The sequence below is a fragment of the Cryptotermes secundus genome, unplaced genomic scaffold (assembly GCF_002891405.2).
Source record: "Cryptotermes secundus unplaced genomic scaffold, Csec_1.0 scaffold1449, whole genome shotgun sequence".
Taxonomy (NCBI): domain Eukaryota; kingdom Metazoa; phylum Arthropoda; class Insecta; order Blattodea; family Kalotermitidae; genus Cryptotermes; species Cryptotermes secundus.
In genome coordinates, this window is record NW_019729918.1 from 101,664 (window position 1) to 116,213 (window position 14,550).

The 14,550-nt window shown below is 40.6% G+C and overlaps 1 protein-coding gene across 4 annotated transcripts in view; it reads left to right on the forward strand.

Annotated features, from left to right (window-relative positions):
• LOC111865866 (transcription factor SOX-8) overlaps positions 1–14,544 on the forward strand; it is a 32,838-nt gene extending 18,294 nt beyond the window's left edge. Inside the window, exons 1-5 of one of the 4 annotated variants that reach the window (XR_002843053.2) lie at positions 1,625–1,659; positions 2,639–2,763; positions 5,711–5,808; positions 9,798–9,880; positions 14,259–14,544. Coding sequence is in view for 3 of the 4 variants with exons in the window: in XM_023854278.2 (XP_023710046.1) it covers positions 1,648–1,659; positions 2,639–2,763; positions 5,711–5,808; positions 14,259–14,476 (453 nt within the window). In the remaining variant the exon portion in view is untranslated. Of the gene's footprint in view, positions 1–1,624; positions 1,660–2,638; positions 2,764–5,710; positions 5,809–9,797; positions 9,881–14,258 lie in introns of those variants that run through there. The other 3 variants (XM_023854278.2, XM_023854279.2, XM_023854280.2) reach the window with 3 other exon arrangements.
• The last annotated feature ends 6 nt before the right edge of the window (positions 14,545–14,550 follow it).

The window sequence follows — 14,550 nt, forward strand, 5'->3', positions numbered from 1 at the left end:
GGAACTATTATGGGAACTGCGTGTCGATTCAAGGGATAGAGGCGAAACATTTGACGTGGACATCACACTGCTGTTTCGATCCTCCTGTTCCTGCAGTAAAACATCCATCAATTTCATGCGTAATCGCAGCTGTCTTTCTTCAGGCAAGCTCATCAGAAATTGACAGTCACTATCCTGCTTCATTTGAGAGCTCTTTTCGAAGTAGCTCAACTTTTTAGATTCTATTTCGAAGAATTTGTCATCATAATTAATTCTTTTCTTTCCTCTTTTAAGCGGACTTTTGAAATGCTCTTTTTGTGCCGGAGACGTATTTACAGGTGCATCATTCTCGATATCTGATTGAAAATCTGGAGTAGAAAATGCATCATTATATTCACTTTGTGTTGTAATATTATCAGTGCCTGTCTCAATACAGGCGTCCGCAATGTCAGGAACACTACTCGACAGATTTCTCGGTTCAACAGTATCAGTTAGTAGGTGGTGAACGCAGCTCTTCGTCCGAAAAATCCAAACCAATCTGGATATTTCACAGTTCGCAAGTATACACGCGTTCACTGATGAACAGTGCTGCTACCAATGGACGCACTCTAACCTGATGCAAGCTGTTAGGATCGTTCGTCCGTTTCCGTGCATGTTCGGACGAACTCCTCATCGCAACTTTCCGCAGCTTTCCGCTTCCAATGGACGAGAGGCCTTAAAGCAGCGGCATGCTCGTGTGTATTCCCACCCTAACCTGATGCAAGCTGTTAGGATCGTTCGGCCATTTCCGTGCATGTTCGGACGAACTCCTCATCGCAATTTTCCACAGCTTTCCGCTTCCAATGTACGAGAGGCCTTACGCAATATTACAATATTATAAAATATAGTTCGTCCATGAAGGTTATAATAAACATGTTAAGAAGCCAAAGTTGGGCTTTTGCGATAGAATGTAACAGAACGTTTGAACGTTAGCATTTAATAGAACTTTATATTTGGACTTGGACGTAGTAAAATTTGTGACGCCGTTTAGATTGGTAAAACTACGCAGCATCGTCCCAGAACTTCCAGAATTACGTAATCGTTCGTAATCTTCACATTTAATAAAGTAGGTGCATGTTCGATGTGTGTGTGTGTGTATATATATATATATATGAAAGCATTACAGCTGAACTAAATTAATCCTACATTTTACACATTAGAACAACTTGTGTAACTAGAAAACACTGTACGCAGATACATTTAAACGTAACCTTAGTCTCGAACGTCTTGGTTTTCATTATGGTCTTGTTGTTTAGGCGAGTTCAACAATATTAAAACGGCGAATCGTAGGTCTGTTTCAGCTGCATCGATAGAACCGATTCCTACAGCAAATGATCCATTAAGAGAGCTTTTTGAAGCGTGTAAAACTGGAGATATTTCTAGAGTTAAAAAGCTAATATCGCCTCAGACTTTAAATGCAAGAGATACAGCAGCGAGGAAATCAACTCCTTTACATTTTGCAGCTGGTGAGTGTTTTCGTTTTTCTCATTGTCAATATTTCCATCAGGTATGTGGTGTTGGAGAAGGATGGAGAAGATCAGTTGGACCGATTATGTGAGAAATGAAGAGTCAGTCAGCAGAGGAATAGCCTACACGAAATAAGAAAACGGAAGGCTAATTGGATTGGTCATGTCTTACGTGGTAACTGCCTTCTAAAATTCTAAAAGGCCTTGATACACATAAAGGTTTCCATCCGAAGCCCACAGACATATCACCAGTTGATCATTCATAAAGTGCAAAGCGTCAGGCTGTCTTTGAACTACACCGTACAGCCCAGAAAGCACACTTTCAGAGTCCTCATATCGAACATGGTTCTAGTGTTTTAACATATTTTCATTGTTGATTCTAGTACAAGACCTACTGGTGTATAAGATGAGCTGAGACGTTTTGGTCCATTTTAAGGAAGAAAAATCCTGGGAATCCAGAAATATAACAGTTTGTTTGCCGTGAAGCAGATCAACCTCAGAGTGCTGCAGTTTCTGACTTTGATAAATAATTTACCGTAGAGTTTTTTTCAGTTTAAGAATTTCATAAAATAATCATGTGGCATTTTAATTTTTCAGAGGTGAACATAGATATAATGATAGCATCTTTTTAAGTGTACTATCTTGAAATGACGTATTTTTGCCAATTAGCTACTTCACCACAGAAATCTTTTTTAGAAAATGGTATGACCGTGGTCTTTGAATATGATGGATCTAATGATTGTGGACCTTTAGTGACTTGCTCATTGACTTTACCATTTATAAGTAAGGTATGTTATTTGACTGTTTTCCTTCAAGTAAATTAGTTGAGTGGATGAGTCACTGCTTTGAAGCTGTCTTGTGATCTGGTGAGGCTAATTTTTAGAGGCCAGGGCTTATTTATGTGCAAGTCAGAATTATCTGTGGGTCTTTCTGGCACCACATGGAGTCATGAGGTTGAAGCTGTTTAGACTTGTCAAGTCTAAGATGGTCAGTTCCACATTTGGTGGTGTATCGAGCGATTGTGTGTATTTCTGTCCCTATTTTCAATATTTCCATTAGTTGCTATTTTATGATAGTCACAAAAAGAGAGTCTCAAAATGAAAGAGTTTGTGGACCACTGTCACTGACTGAATGTTTTGTTTCTTTTCCTCCAGATGGATCCAGCTTCAAGAATGAACATCAAGCGTCCACCAAATGGATACATACTGTTTTGTAAAGAATGGCGCAGGAGGCTGGCAACGCAGTATGCCACAGAGAAAAGCAGCGAAATTAGCATAAGGTAAGCAGCAGCTTTCACTGCTGATACAGATTATAAGGTGGCAGGATAGTTGAGTGAGTATAGTGACGGGCTTTGGCTCTGGATATCCGGGGTTCAATTGTGGGCAGGGATGACAGATTTTTCTCTAGTTGAAAGCATCCTGACTGGCTCTGAGGCCCACCAGTGTCTCCTGTGCAGTGGGCACTGGGCATTATTTCTCCAGGAGGCCAAGCTGCCAGTGCATGAAGCTGACCGACCACTCACCCCTTTCCGTGCCAAGGTCCACAATTGTGGAACAATCCCTCCGCTCCCCCATATGTCTTCATGGCATTAGCTCTTAATTAAGCAGGTACAGGGACAACTTTATCATTATTATAAATTATGTGGGTGATAAGAAATTAATGTATTTTTGAAATAGTTCGCAATGCACAGAATTTTAAAACAGCAAGGAAAGTGATTAACTGAAATCCACTGTTAATCCATATCAGTTGCTCGTTGAATCTTCCGAGAATAACTTTCAGGAGAGTAACTTTGATGCAAATTATATCAGGTCAAGTAAACATGGAGGCGCTCTATTCCGTGATGTGGTGCACAACATTTCAAATGGTGATCTTCTATTTTATTAAAATTACTTAAGTTTTTTTGTATAATATTAGATTAGCAGCTGGTGATACACATGAAAAAATTCCATATATGACCGTAAATGAACTTTATTATGGGATCAGTGTGGCTGAAAATCTGAACTTGCACATTAATTTTTTGTGAAAGTCTCCATTTTCTCCTTCCATCTGTTTTTATTTTTCCAAAATCTGTCCAACTGTTCAGATGCTGATATTAGGTCGCAAGTATTCAAACTTTCAACACATTGATGCCAAGACTTCTGATATATATTATCTTATGAATATTGTCCAGACCTCGAGTCAGCAAAAGAATTTTTTTGTTTAACTATTTGCAGATCTGAAGAAATGCACTGAACATAACTTGTGTGTTTAATTTTTTCTACCCTTTTTGTTTATTCACCTCTTGAACCAACAGCTGTTTTTAACACTTGCCCTTGAGATGGGCACAGAAATGCATATAGGTCTTCATGTATATTGTCTGTTATTTTCTGTTCTATTTCAACCAAAGTTGTTGAATGGCAGCATTTATTGAAAATATTATACATCAAACCAATACAAGGTCATTCACAGATAGACATGACCTTCATGTAAGTCACCTAAACAGTGTAACGACATAACCATGCCTTGAGAATCAGACGAATTTTCAAGCCTGTACAACTGCCACCCTTATTATTCTTGCACCATGAATGTATGAAGTTGCCCTGTGCTTAATTAAGCACCTCACCAAGTAGACAGTAAGAAAGAATATGTGTATATTTCCACGCATTTTTAATAGCAACAATACATACGGAAGCATGTTCAGCCTCACCCCTACAGAAAGAGCTCCCCGATAAACAGAAAGCCCGACTGGACATGTGCAAAAGATAATACCTACCGATCCTGTCAGGAATCAAACCCCAATTCCTCAGTCATCCAGCCCCTAACCCAGTCACCACAATGGCTGAGCTATCCCTGCTCCATGTATATGAAAGGAGAATTAAACTATTGTCTAACTACAAGAAATGCCATCTGTGTAGCAAAGGGTGGACATGATTTTCTTTACTAGCCTGAAGGTCTCGAGTTCAAGTCCTGATGAGGTCATTGGATTTTTTGTTCAGTTGACCTAATCCTTCCAGATGTGCTATATCCCTGGGGTTCACTGAGCCGTGCTATATCCCTGGGGTTCACTGAGCCTCGCAGAAATGAGTACCAGGACCCTCAACGTCTCACAACCCTATTAGTAAAGCGCAGCCGGCGTGTAAGGCTGACAATCTTACCGCCATCTTTGAGCCAGTTGTCTAGATAATGTGGGACCCTCAACGTCTCACAACCCTATGGGCCTCCATGGCCTGGTACAGGGATAGCTTTACTTTTAATTTTCTTACTTACAAGTAAGTGAGAGTATATGACCACCCTGGCCCTATAATAAATAAATATGGAAAACAGTGACTTATCAGTAATCTCAACAAGTGCATAAGGCGGCTAGTCAGATTATGAATGGTTCAGTGAAAGAGCTGGCAGCAAATGGAGGAGGACATTTGGAACTGAATGTGTCACTTCTACTCCCTTCAGTATGTGAGTCCATACATTCCGATCACCAAGCATGAGCTGAACAATTTTCTGCAATCACATAACACCTTGTAGCCTCCTGCCAACTCTCTGAATGAGGCTACATCATACCTTGTATAGGCAAACTTAAGGGAGAAAATTTTGTGCATGAGTAGGTCTGAAAATCCAACTGATGTATGAATGAATGAAGTAAGTTACATAGAATTCAGCAGCTTTCTAATGATGCCATAGCGGTCTACATCACTGATGATGATGATGCTAACTTGTTCCTATAGTAGACGGAGCCTATGTTGATGCCACAGAATAAAGTTCCATGGATATAACCTCCCCTCATCTCCTTCGAGCTGCTGCGCTTCCACCTCTGGTGTAATTATCTGCACTCCACTTTCATTGTCTGAACATTCTGTTCGGAAGAATGTTAGCGGAGATAACACTGTGATGACTTTCACTAGCCACAAGGTCTTTTGGTTGACATAGGCCACAGGGTGATGGAAGGGAATATAACAGTGGGATAAAGGGGGAAGATTTGAGCGCTGTCAAAGAGGAGGCCCTATTTCAAAACATGTGAGAGAGTCTTGGAACAGATAAGTATTTGGTCATGAGTCACGACGAGTCCCGAAACTAAGAATAATTCTGTTGGCGAGGGTCAGCAGCAGATTACTTCACCTCACTGCACTGCAGTCATCCCTACCATCCACGGAACTTCTTTCTGTAGTACCAGTTAAGATGTTCTTACACCAACCCTCGCAACCTCATAGAATCTGACTTGTTTTACAAGTGTTTCCTTTCGTGATTTTCAGACTTGGTAAGATGTGGCATGCCTTGACATCGGTCGAAGAGCAGAAATACCTCAATCTTGGGCGACTAACGGCCCAAGAACACGGCCAGAGACATCCTGGTAAGTGATTTGCTTCAGTATTCTGTAAATGTCATCATGTGTAACATAAACTTTCATCCCCTTAAATTCCTCTGCTTTCTCCTGTATTCCTTTCTTGGCCTAAATCGTAGAACGGTGCATAGAGGCCGACTTTTAATGCCATGTAAACAAAAATGATGCATATAAATAGTCGCTCATGAAGCATGTCATTTATATGCTGTACCACACTTAACACATCTGCATCAAAATGTCAGTACCCAGAGAACAGACATGATGCACTGAGACAGAAGACTTGCCGTTCCTTTGTAATGAACTGTGTAACTTAACATTTGTTCAAGGTATCAGTGCTCAACAATTCATTTCTATGTTAACCTCAAGTTTCATAGTTGTTTCTATGTCTAATGCCTGCAAAATTTCCTTTGTATAGAGAGAAAGAATCAGACATTGAATTTCTCTTGGAAAGCACAAATTATGCAAGACAGAAAGGAGTGACTTGCACAGTGAATCTTGAAATTTCTGCCCCTGAGGTTTTTCGGCAGTTACTTGCTGATGAATTTAATTACGATTTTTATTGCAGATGGTTACTTTGTTGTGATTAATACTTATCATTGTGTTTGTTGAGATTTTATGTAGCGTGATCAGATCAAGGATGATGAGATAGGAAGGGCTTGTAGCACACGTGGGGGGAAAGAGCAGTCAATCTAGGATTTGTTGGGAAAGCCAGAAGGGAAGAGACCACTAGGAAGACGTCAATATATGTGGGAGGGTAATATTAAAATGTATCTTAGGGAGATAGAATGGAATGGTATGGACTGGTCAGAATAGGGACAGGTGAAAGGCTCTTGTGGACACTGTAGTGAACGTTTGGGTTCCATGAAATGTTTGGAAAATCTGGAGTAGCTGAGTGACTGGCCACTTGCCAAGAAGGACCCAGCTCCAATTTCAGGATACTCTTATCAGGTTGAGGTTGATCAAGAGTTTTGATATCAGGTGACAGCATGTATCACTGCAAAGCAGATTTCTAACTTGAAGCTACAGGAATCACTTTGAGGGAATGTAACCCCTGTGCACCTCTGTGGACTCTGGTCACACTGTTGTACACACATGAGAGGTCTCAGAGTGCTTAAAGTAAGTGTTATGACACAGTAAATGTTTGTGATGACCGCTGATTCATTATGTCACTGCTGAATTAGACGTCCGTTCAGATAAATAAACCTGACATGCTGGGAGTTTTCTGTACTCCCATTTTCAGGTAATTGTCAAAATAGGCCTACTGGCACCTTTGTTATTAGGCCAATTCCTTTTCTTGGGGAAAAAGGAGCTCTCTCATATCTCCGTGTTGTCTGTTTTTGTCAAGTTTGAGTACCGAACCAGTCACATGACACATGAGAGAGATAAGAAATGTTAACAGAATTTTAATTGGGAAACCTAAAGCAGAGAGAGAGAGAGGCTCTGTGAAGGCATTAATGAATTCTTGGTCTCATGAGATGTGGGGAGCATTTTGGCTAGCTGATTTACTACCCACTTATCTAGAAGGACTCTTCCGTGCCATAGCGGAGACATTGGTTGTCTTCAAAACTTGTGACGCAGGTTCAATCCAAGGTCGGGTGACATGGGATTTGTGGTGGACAGCGTGGTACTGGGGCAGATTTTCTCATGTATTTCAGTCCCTCCTGCCTGTCTGTACTGTTATCAACTGCTCAATATTCATAAATAATCCTATCTATGCTTTGTAGTCTTGATATCGACAGCGTCATTAAGTAATCAGTTTAGAAAAGAAAGGCTCTGTTCCATGGAGTTGATATATGTACGTAGTTTAGAACCCCGACGTATTAAAAACGAATAAAAGAAAGATGCATGTACTTTGGACCTTCTGCTTGCCTTATAAAAACTTAATACTTACCAGAATAGATTCCTATAAAATTACTGACTTTTGAGAAGATGTTTGTATGTTGGTATGGCTGTAATTGTTTTGTTTGCTGCATATTAGTGAACAAAATTAAACACAAATAACAATATATTTGTGTTAAATATCAAAATTTTTAAGAAAATTAAAATCCACTGTGTGTTTAGAAGTTTGTGCTTGCTTTTGAACAGTGGTGTTACGAAAATTACTAAGAAGCCTTCTCCCGTGTGCATGAGCAGGTCCTGGGAAGAGCTTAATAAATCTTTCACCTGTTGTGGAGTGCTCTGGCAAGAGCTGGTTGTTGTAAATGTACGGGAAGAAATAGTTTCGTGCAGGGGACTAGATCTTGATTTCCGGCAGGGCAGGAATTGTTCTCTTTGCTACCGCACCCGCTAACCGGTCCGACAAGCATACTGTAACCACAGGGTGCCAAAGATGATTTCCTCAGCAATAAAGTGCCTGGGATGGCCACCCATCTCCGTCTGATGCTGAGGATAAGAATGCATTCATGTGTCTACATAGCTTGGTGCTTAATTAACCCTTTAATGATGGAGGACATTTAATTCCTACTCACTCTTTGGGAGGGAGGGTATTTAAACATTTAAAACTATAAATGTAACACTTCACTTAAAGTGTAATAAATTAGGAAAAACTGGAATCCCCCCTCCCCAATTTCACACTACATTCAGAAATGTGTATAGAATCGGTGTATTGATCCACACTGCTTCAGAATTATTTTTTGGTACAGTAAGTCTATAAAAATTAGGAATAATGTTATCATATTGTCTTAGAAATTCAGCTGGGTGTGTTAGTCGTGAAAACATTCCACACGGAGTCCCACGTGACATGTGTCACACCAGTACATAGTTTTTGACACACAACATGCCGTGTCTGTGGTTTTTGATTTCTTTGCAGTTGGTGGAGTCTTGCTTATAAAATTTCTTTCTCTTAGATTGGGCACTGTTTTGTCTGACGAGTGTCGACCTGGCACTTTGTGTTCTACAGCATTAGCATATTTCACAGAGAGTCCCTCAGTTAACTGAATTCTAATTGACAATTGATCTGTTCTTTTCCTTGTGTTCTTCCTGCATATTATCTATCATCACATTCAGAAATATTCTTTTTGTCCTTTATAGTTTTTCATATTCTCCAAATGGATCTTTGTGCTTTTCTTGATTCTGTCATTTACCACAGAATCCAGAAAAGCAGAAAGTAATTCCAAATCTGATAAAAGCTTGTCCTGGTTCGGTTTGAAGTAAATATATTCTGCACACAACACGGCTGGCCACTGTGTTCCTTGCTGCTGGCCTTGGCTAACCAGACTTCATGGTGCATATTTATAGAACAAAGGGGAATTACAGTAGTAGCTCCGCTTGTTATACTTCAAATCAGACAAGTGGGAAACAACCCCTCCAGCAGCACATCTGCTGTTGTGTCACAGCGGGGAAGTGTTTGCTGGCTTGGCAAATAACACGCGACAGCTAGTAGAGCAAACACATATGCAGTCATGGATCATAAGTCAAAGAATTAAAGGGGAAAGAAGTCTCAATTCCCAACACCATGTAGGGACTCTGCTGCTGAAGGGTTAAGCAGAGGACATATTAACATTTCCTCTAATGTAAAAATTACATGCAAAATTTACAAACTTTCGGTGATTGAGTGACGATAGACAGGGTTTGGATTGGTAATTTCGTTTATTGGACGTGTTAATAGACACAACTCATGACTGCACTTTACAAATCACTGTCACACAGACTAATGTTTTCTGTCGCGTTCCCCTTCCTCTGGGTTCTCGAGCTGACCCTGGGATCGGCTACTGCAGCACTGCTTCCCACTGTTCCTCCGTTGTTGTGTGCATACATTGCTTAGCGATGGCTCTGGTAGTGTCACATGCTTACACAATGGTATCCTAGCAACAGGCATGTTTTCTGAGCCGTTCCCTAGCAGCAGCCGTCTCTCCTGGCTTCAAAGTTCTGACTGTCAGGAGACATGCCACAACACTTTCTTCAAAACCCGCAATCCTGTCTGCTCTCAGTACCTTACAGTTCAGCTCAGTACGGAATGGCCTAGAGCTAGTAAATTTAAGATATTAATTTGTTAACAGGAATGGTGTGATTCAAAGTTGCGAGTCACATTGTTATGAATTGGACATGGAGGATCTCATTTTGAACAATTTATGTAAATTCAGTAAGTAATACAAACATTTATAATGTATGTTTGCGTGAATTTTACTGACCAGTTAATCAGCATTAAGGAATTTTGCATGGCCATATTCAAAGTGTAATGCACGGTTAGTGTAAACACATTTTTATCAAATTGTTGGTGTTGGACATGTCTGAGATTTTACTCTGTCTGTTCCTTGAATACTGGTCTCATTTTTATCTGTTCCTGTGCAACTCAGTCAGAATCCCGTAGGGTTCTATGTTTCTTCTTTCTGCTTTACTTCATAACATGTGTTGGTCTAACCGGTCATCATCATAAGTACAGGGTATTTTCAAGGTGTCTGCACTGCTTTCTTTTAGATATATTAGATGCTTCTGGATGTTTCATTCAGGTTATGTCACATCATGCCTTTGTGTCTTAATCATGTGTTTGGTTTATGTTTGTTGAGTTTGGTTCTGCATGTTTCCACACATATAATTGTCTTTTCTGACTCCATAGCCATGTTCTGAACTGTTTACCGCGCACCTGTTGGATCGGAGGAAATTTTCCAGGTGACTACAAATGCTATGCCAGCACCCAAATCTTAGTTATTTATCACCTTTCAGAATGAAGGAATAATATGACTTTGATTTTAGTTTTTGTTTGCCTGACATCCAAAGACTAGCATTCTCTCATTATTAAACTGATACCAAAGTACCGTATTTACGCATGTATAGGCCGTGTGCGTGTATAGGCCGCAGCACAATTTTCAGAAAGAAATTATTGAAAAAATAATTTTCTTGGAATATTATTTCAGGAGTAGAAATTATTCCGAAATTTGGCAATGTTTAACATTCCTAAGTTCGCAACTAGCGAAAATAACGGTACCGCTCGGAACAAAGGCATTGCAGGGGAGAGTTATAACCTTTTCGCCTTTACTTGACTTGCCTGGTTAGTTCTGAGTGAAACATGGGTCGAGTAAGAGCAGGTTATACGTCTAAATTTAAACTTCATGTGGTGTGTTACGCACAAGAACACGGAAATCGAGCAGCAGGGAGAAAATTCGACGTTGACGAAAAAAATGTGCGAAGATGGATACTAACGAAAGATGCCCTTGAAAAAACGTCACAAAATCGACAATCTTTCCGCGGAAAGAAAGCTAAATTTCCAGAACTTGAAAATAAACTTTTGCGATACGTGCGTAATACACGGGCGGATGGATTTTCAGTGTCTGTGGAAATGATTCAATTTGAAGGCCTCAAAATAGCGGACAGAATGAAAATTCCTCGTAATGAATTTAAGGGAAGTTATGGATGGGCAAGGCGCTTTATGGCCCGACATGATCTTGTAATTCGGCGACGGACGTCAATAGCGCAGCGCCTTCCCGACACATACCAGGAGAAACTGCTTGCATTTCAAAAACATGTCCTGAAATTAAGAAAGACGCACAACTACACCATGGGAGCTATTGGAAATGTTGATGAAACTCCTGTGTTCTTTGAAATGCTGGGTGAAAGTACAGTGAACAAAGCAGGTGAAAAAACGTGCATGTGCAGACTGCAGGAGCAGAAAAGCAGCGGTGTACCATAATGCTTGGTATCACTGCTGATGGAAACAAACTACCACCATTTGTAATCTTCAAACGCAAAACATTGCCGAAAGAAAAGCTTCCACCGGGAATTTTGGTGAGAGTTCAAGAAAAAGGATGGATGACAGAAGAGCTCTATCTGGATTGGTTGAAATCAGTGTGGTTTCGGCGCCCAGGCGCACTTTTACGTCAGCGGTCAATGTTAGTGGTTGACAGTTTTCGAAGCCATTTAACTGAAAATGTGAAAGTGAAGATGAGGCAGGAGAAAAGTGATATGGTTGTGATACCAGGGGGGATGACTGGCATGTTACAACCACTTGACGTGTCAATAAACCGTCCTTTCAAGTCTCATTTGCGGCGCTTTTACCGGGACTGGAGATGCGGTTCCACGGAGATGACGCCGACTGGACGATTGAAGAAACCTTCATTAAGTCAAATGTGTGAGTGGATTGTGGCTGCATGGAACACCATACCAGAAGAAATGGTTTCCAAAAGTTTTAAAGTCACATCCATTTCCAATGCAATGGGCGGGACTGAAGATGACGCTGTATGACTGACATCACCTGACAGCGAAACTTCGAGCGAGAGAGACATCGACAGTAACGAGTCAAGTGATGAACAGTAATGTGGTTCAGTTACCGTGGACTAACTTCAGAAAGCGTCGCATAATTTATTCATGCGATGCAAAGCATGTTTGCAAGCAGAAGGGGGTCACTTTCAGCACCTGTTATAAAGCACGGTAAGTTTGTGTTATCTTTTTTACAGTATTCTTATAAATGTGTGCATGTACAGAAACTGATGTAAGGGTATCAGCGACACGACTGCACTCTCGCTAGCAGGGAGGGGCACAGTAATCGCGGAGAAACGTTCCAACCGCTCTATGCTGCTGCCCCGGTTTCCTCGATCTTTGAACACCCTGTATTACTAATTATGAATATAATTTTTTAAATGAAGTGTGATTTCGAATATTTCGAATATAAGGTGCACCCCAGTTTTCCTCTTGAATTTTTGGCAAAAAATGTGCGGCCTATACATGTGTAAATACGGTAATTACAAATTAACATGTTTATTTTAGGAACAGAATGGCACAGTTGGGAAAGATTTTGATGCAACGCAGTATGTAGAGCACTGGTATTTTAAGTCCACTTCTAGTCAGTATGTTGGACATGAGTGAATGGTAGTGGTATATGTTGCACGATTTTTTTGTTTTTGCCTGGCTTCTAAAATGCCTTCTACAATTTTTGGCCCTCTTTTCAGTCCTGAATGATTCATTTGGTTTCAAACTAAAGTGCAGTTTTTAGGTGCCAGTCACTGTCCATTCCTTTGAAGAGGTTGACCATTTTGTTGTAATCATCTGTTCCAATCATTGAACACACATTTAGCTACATACATTTTAATGTCTTTGTAATACCCTCTTCTGCCACTTCAGTTTTACAAAAAAGGTGTCCCTTTGTAAGTTTAGCCCCACTTCCATGTAATGAGTACAGGAGTGATATTTTGGCCGCCAAGGAAGATAAGGCTTATCTGTCAGTGAGAACGTTTGTTTTTAGTAATTTATGTTTATTGAAATGTTACTGGGCTACATGTTTTGGTCATTTGATCATCATCGGGCCTTATGATAAAATGTTTGTCATTGTTTGTTACTGACCTGCTTACACAACAGATTCATAATGATGTAAAAACAAGACTTTGGAGGCCAGTGTCTTCTCTTTATTGGCCTTAGATTATGGTCCAGTGGTGATCACTTGTGAACACAGTAATGAACCCTTAGACTCATTAAAAGGGTAGAAAATTCCTTGGCCAAGTGTGAAATTATTAGATTCTTAACAGTAATTCTTTAAAACATTTTGTTCATCATCATCTGCAAGGGTTGAGCAGTCCTCAAACGTCTAGCCACAATTTGTCAGGATTATAAGTAACCCTTTTACACTCGAGCTGGTCACCAGCCTTTTGCAAATCTCCCTATCTTGGAGGACCAGGGTTTTTATGCAGGGTTTCCATCCTACAGACAGGGTGCCTACCTGCCACTTAACCCTGGGAAGGGACCCTGCGACTCCTGCAGTTGGACTGTCTCTTTTGAGAGTTCCAGCATGTAGCTTTTAAACATTTTGTTTAGGTTTGAAAGTTTGTAATTATATACCAATTTTACACAGAACAAAAAGAAAATGTGGGGCACAGAACTGTAGAAACTGGCGCATAGGTCTCTGTAGCTGTTTCAGGAGGCAGCTTCAGGTATTTTGTCCAGAAATTGCATGTGTTTGGGTTGCTTCTGTAATAATGGATGGCACTGTGCTAAGGGCCTTCTCTCTCCCATGCCAGTGGTGTGGTGAGAACCATTAATGGAATATTAACTAACCAACTCCATGGAGCTGAGTCCTTCTTGAAAAGCCGCAAGTTGCTCAGCTACTCACGAATTTCCCAACATTTTATGGAGCCCCACCCTCCATTAGTTCCTACCCTGAGTCAGATCAGTCCAGTGTNTCATCCTATCTAAGAATCATCTGAATTTTATCCTCACCTATGTCTAGGTCTTCCTAGTGATCTCTTTCCTTCTAGCTTTCCCACCAGTATCCTACATGCGTTCCTCTTCTCCCTGATTCTTGCTCCATGGCCATCTCATCTCTGAATTTATCATTCTAATTACCGTATTTACGCATGTATAGGCCGCTTGCGTGTATAAGCCGCACCCCAGTTTTCCTCTTGAATTTTTGTCAAAAAATGTGCGGCGTATACATGCGTAAATATGGTATATCTGATGAGCAGCATAACATATAAATTCATTTTGTAATTTTTAATGGAAAGCTACAATCTAAAAATCATTCTTTCTCTGCTCAGACTACAGCTACAACCCTATTGAGGCCCAAAGGCAAAAGGCTGCTCATGTGGGCGCCCATAGGGTGAAAGGCATGAATCCAAAGGGCCATAAGGTAACTAACACCCTCGGGGTCAGTGGGAAAGGGGCCTGTAGCCGCCCCAGTCCTGCGTCATCAAGGGTAAGTAATTTCACACCATACACTGTGAAACTTCTCCAAATTACTGCTCTTATTCAATGAATTTCTTTCTCAGTATCTTTGGGTGGGGTGGGGCTGATTACCATGTGGCCTAGTGTATCAACCCAGGAATGATG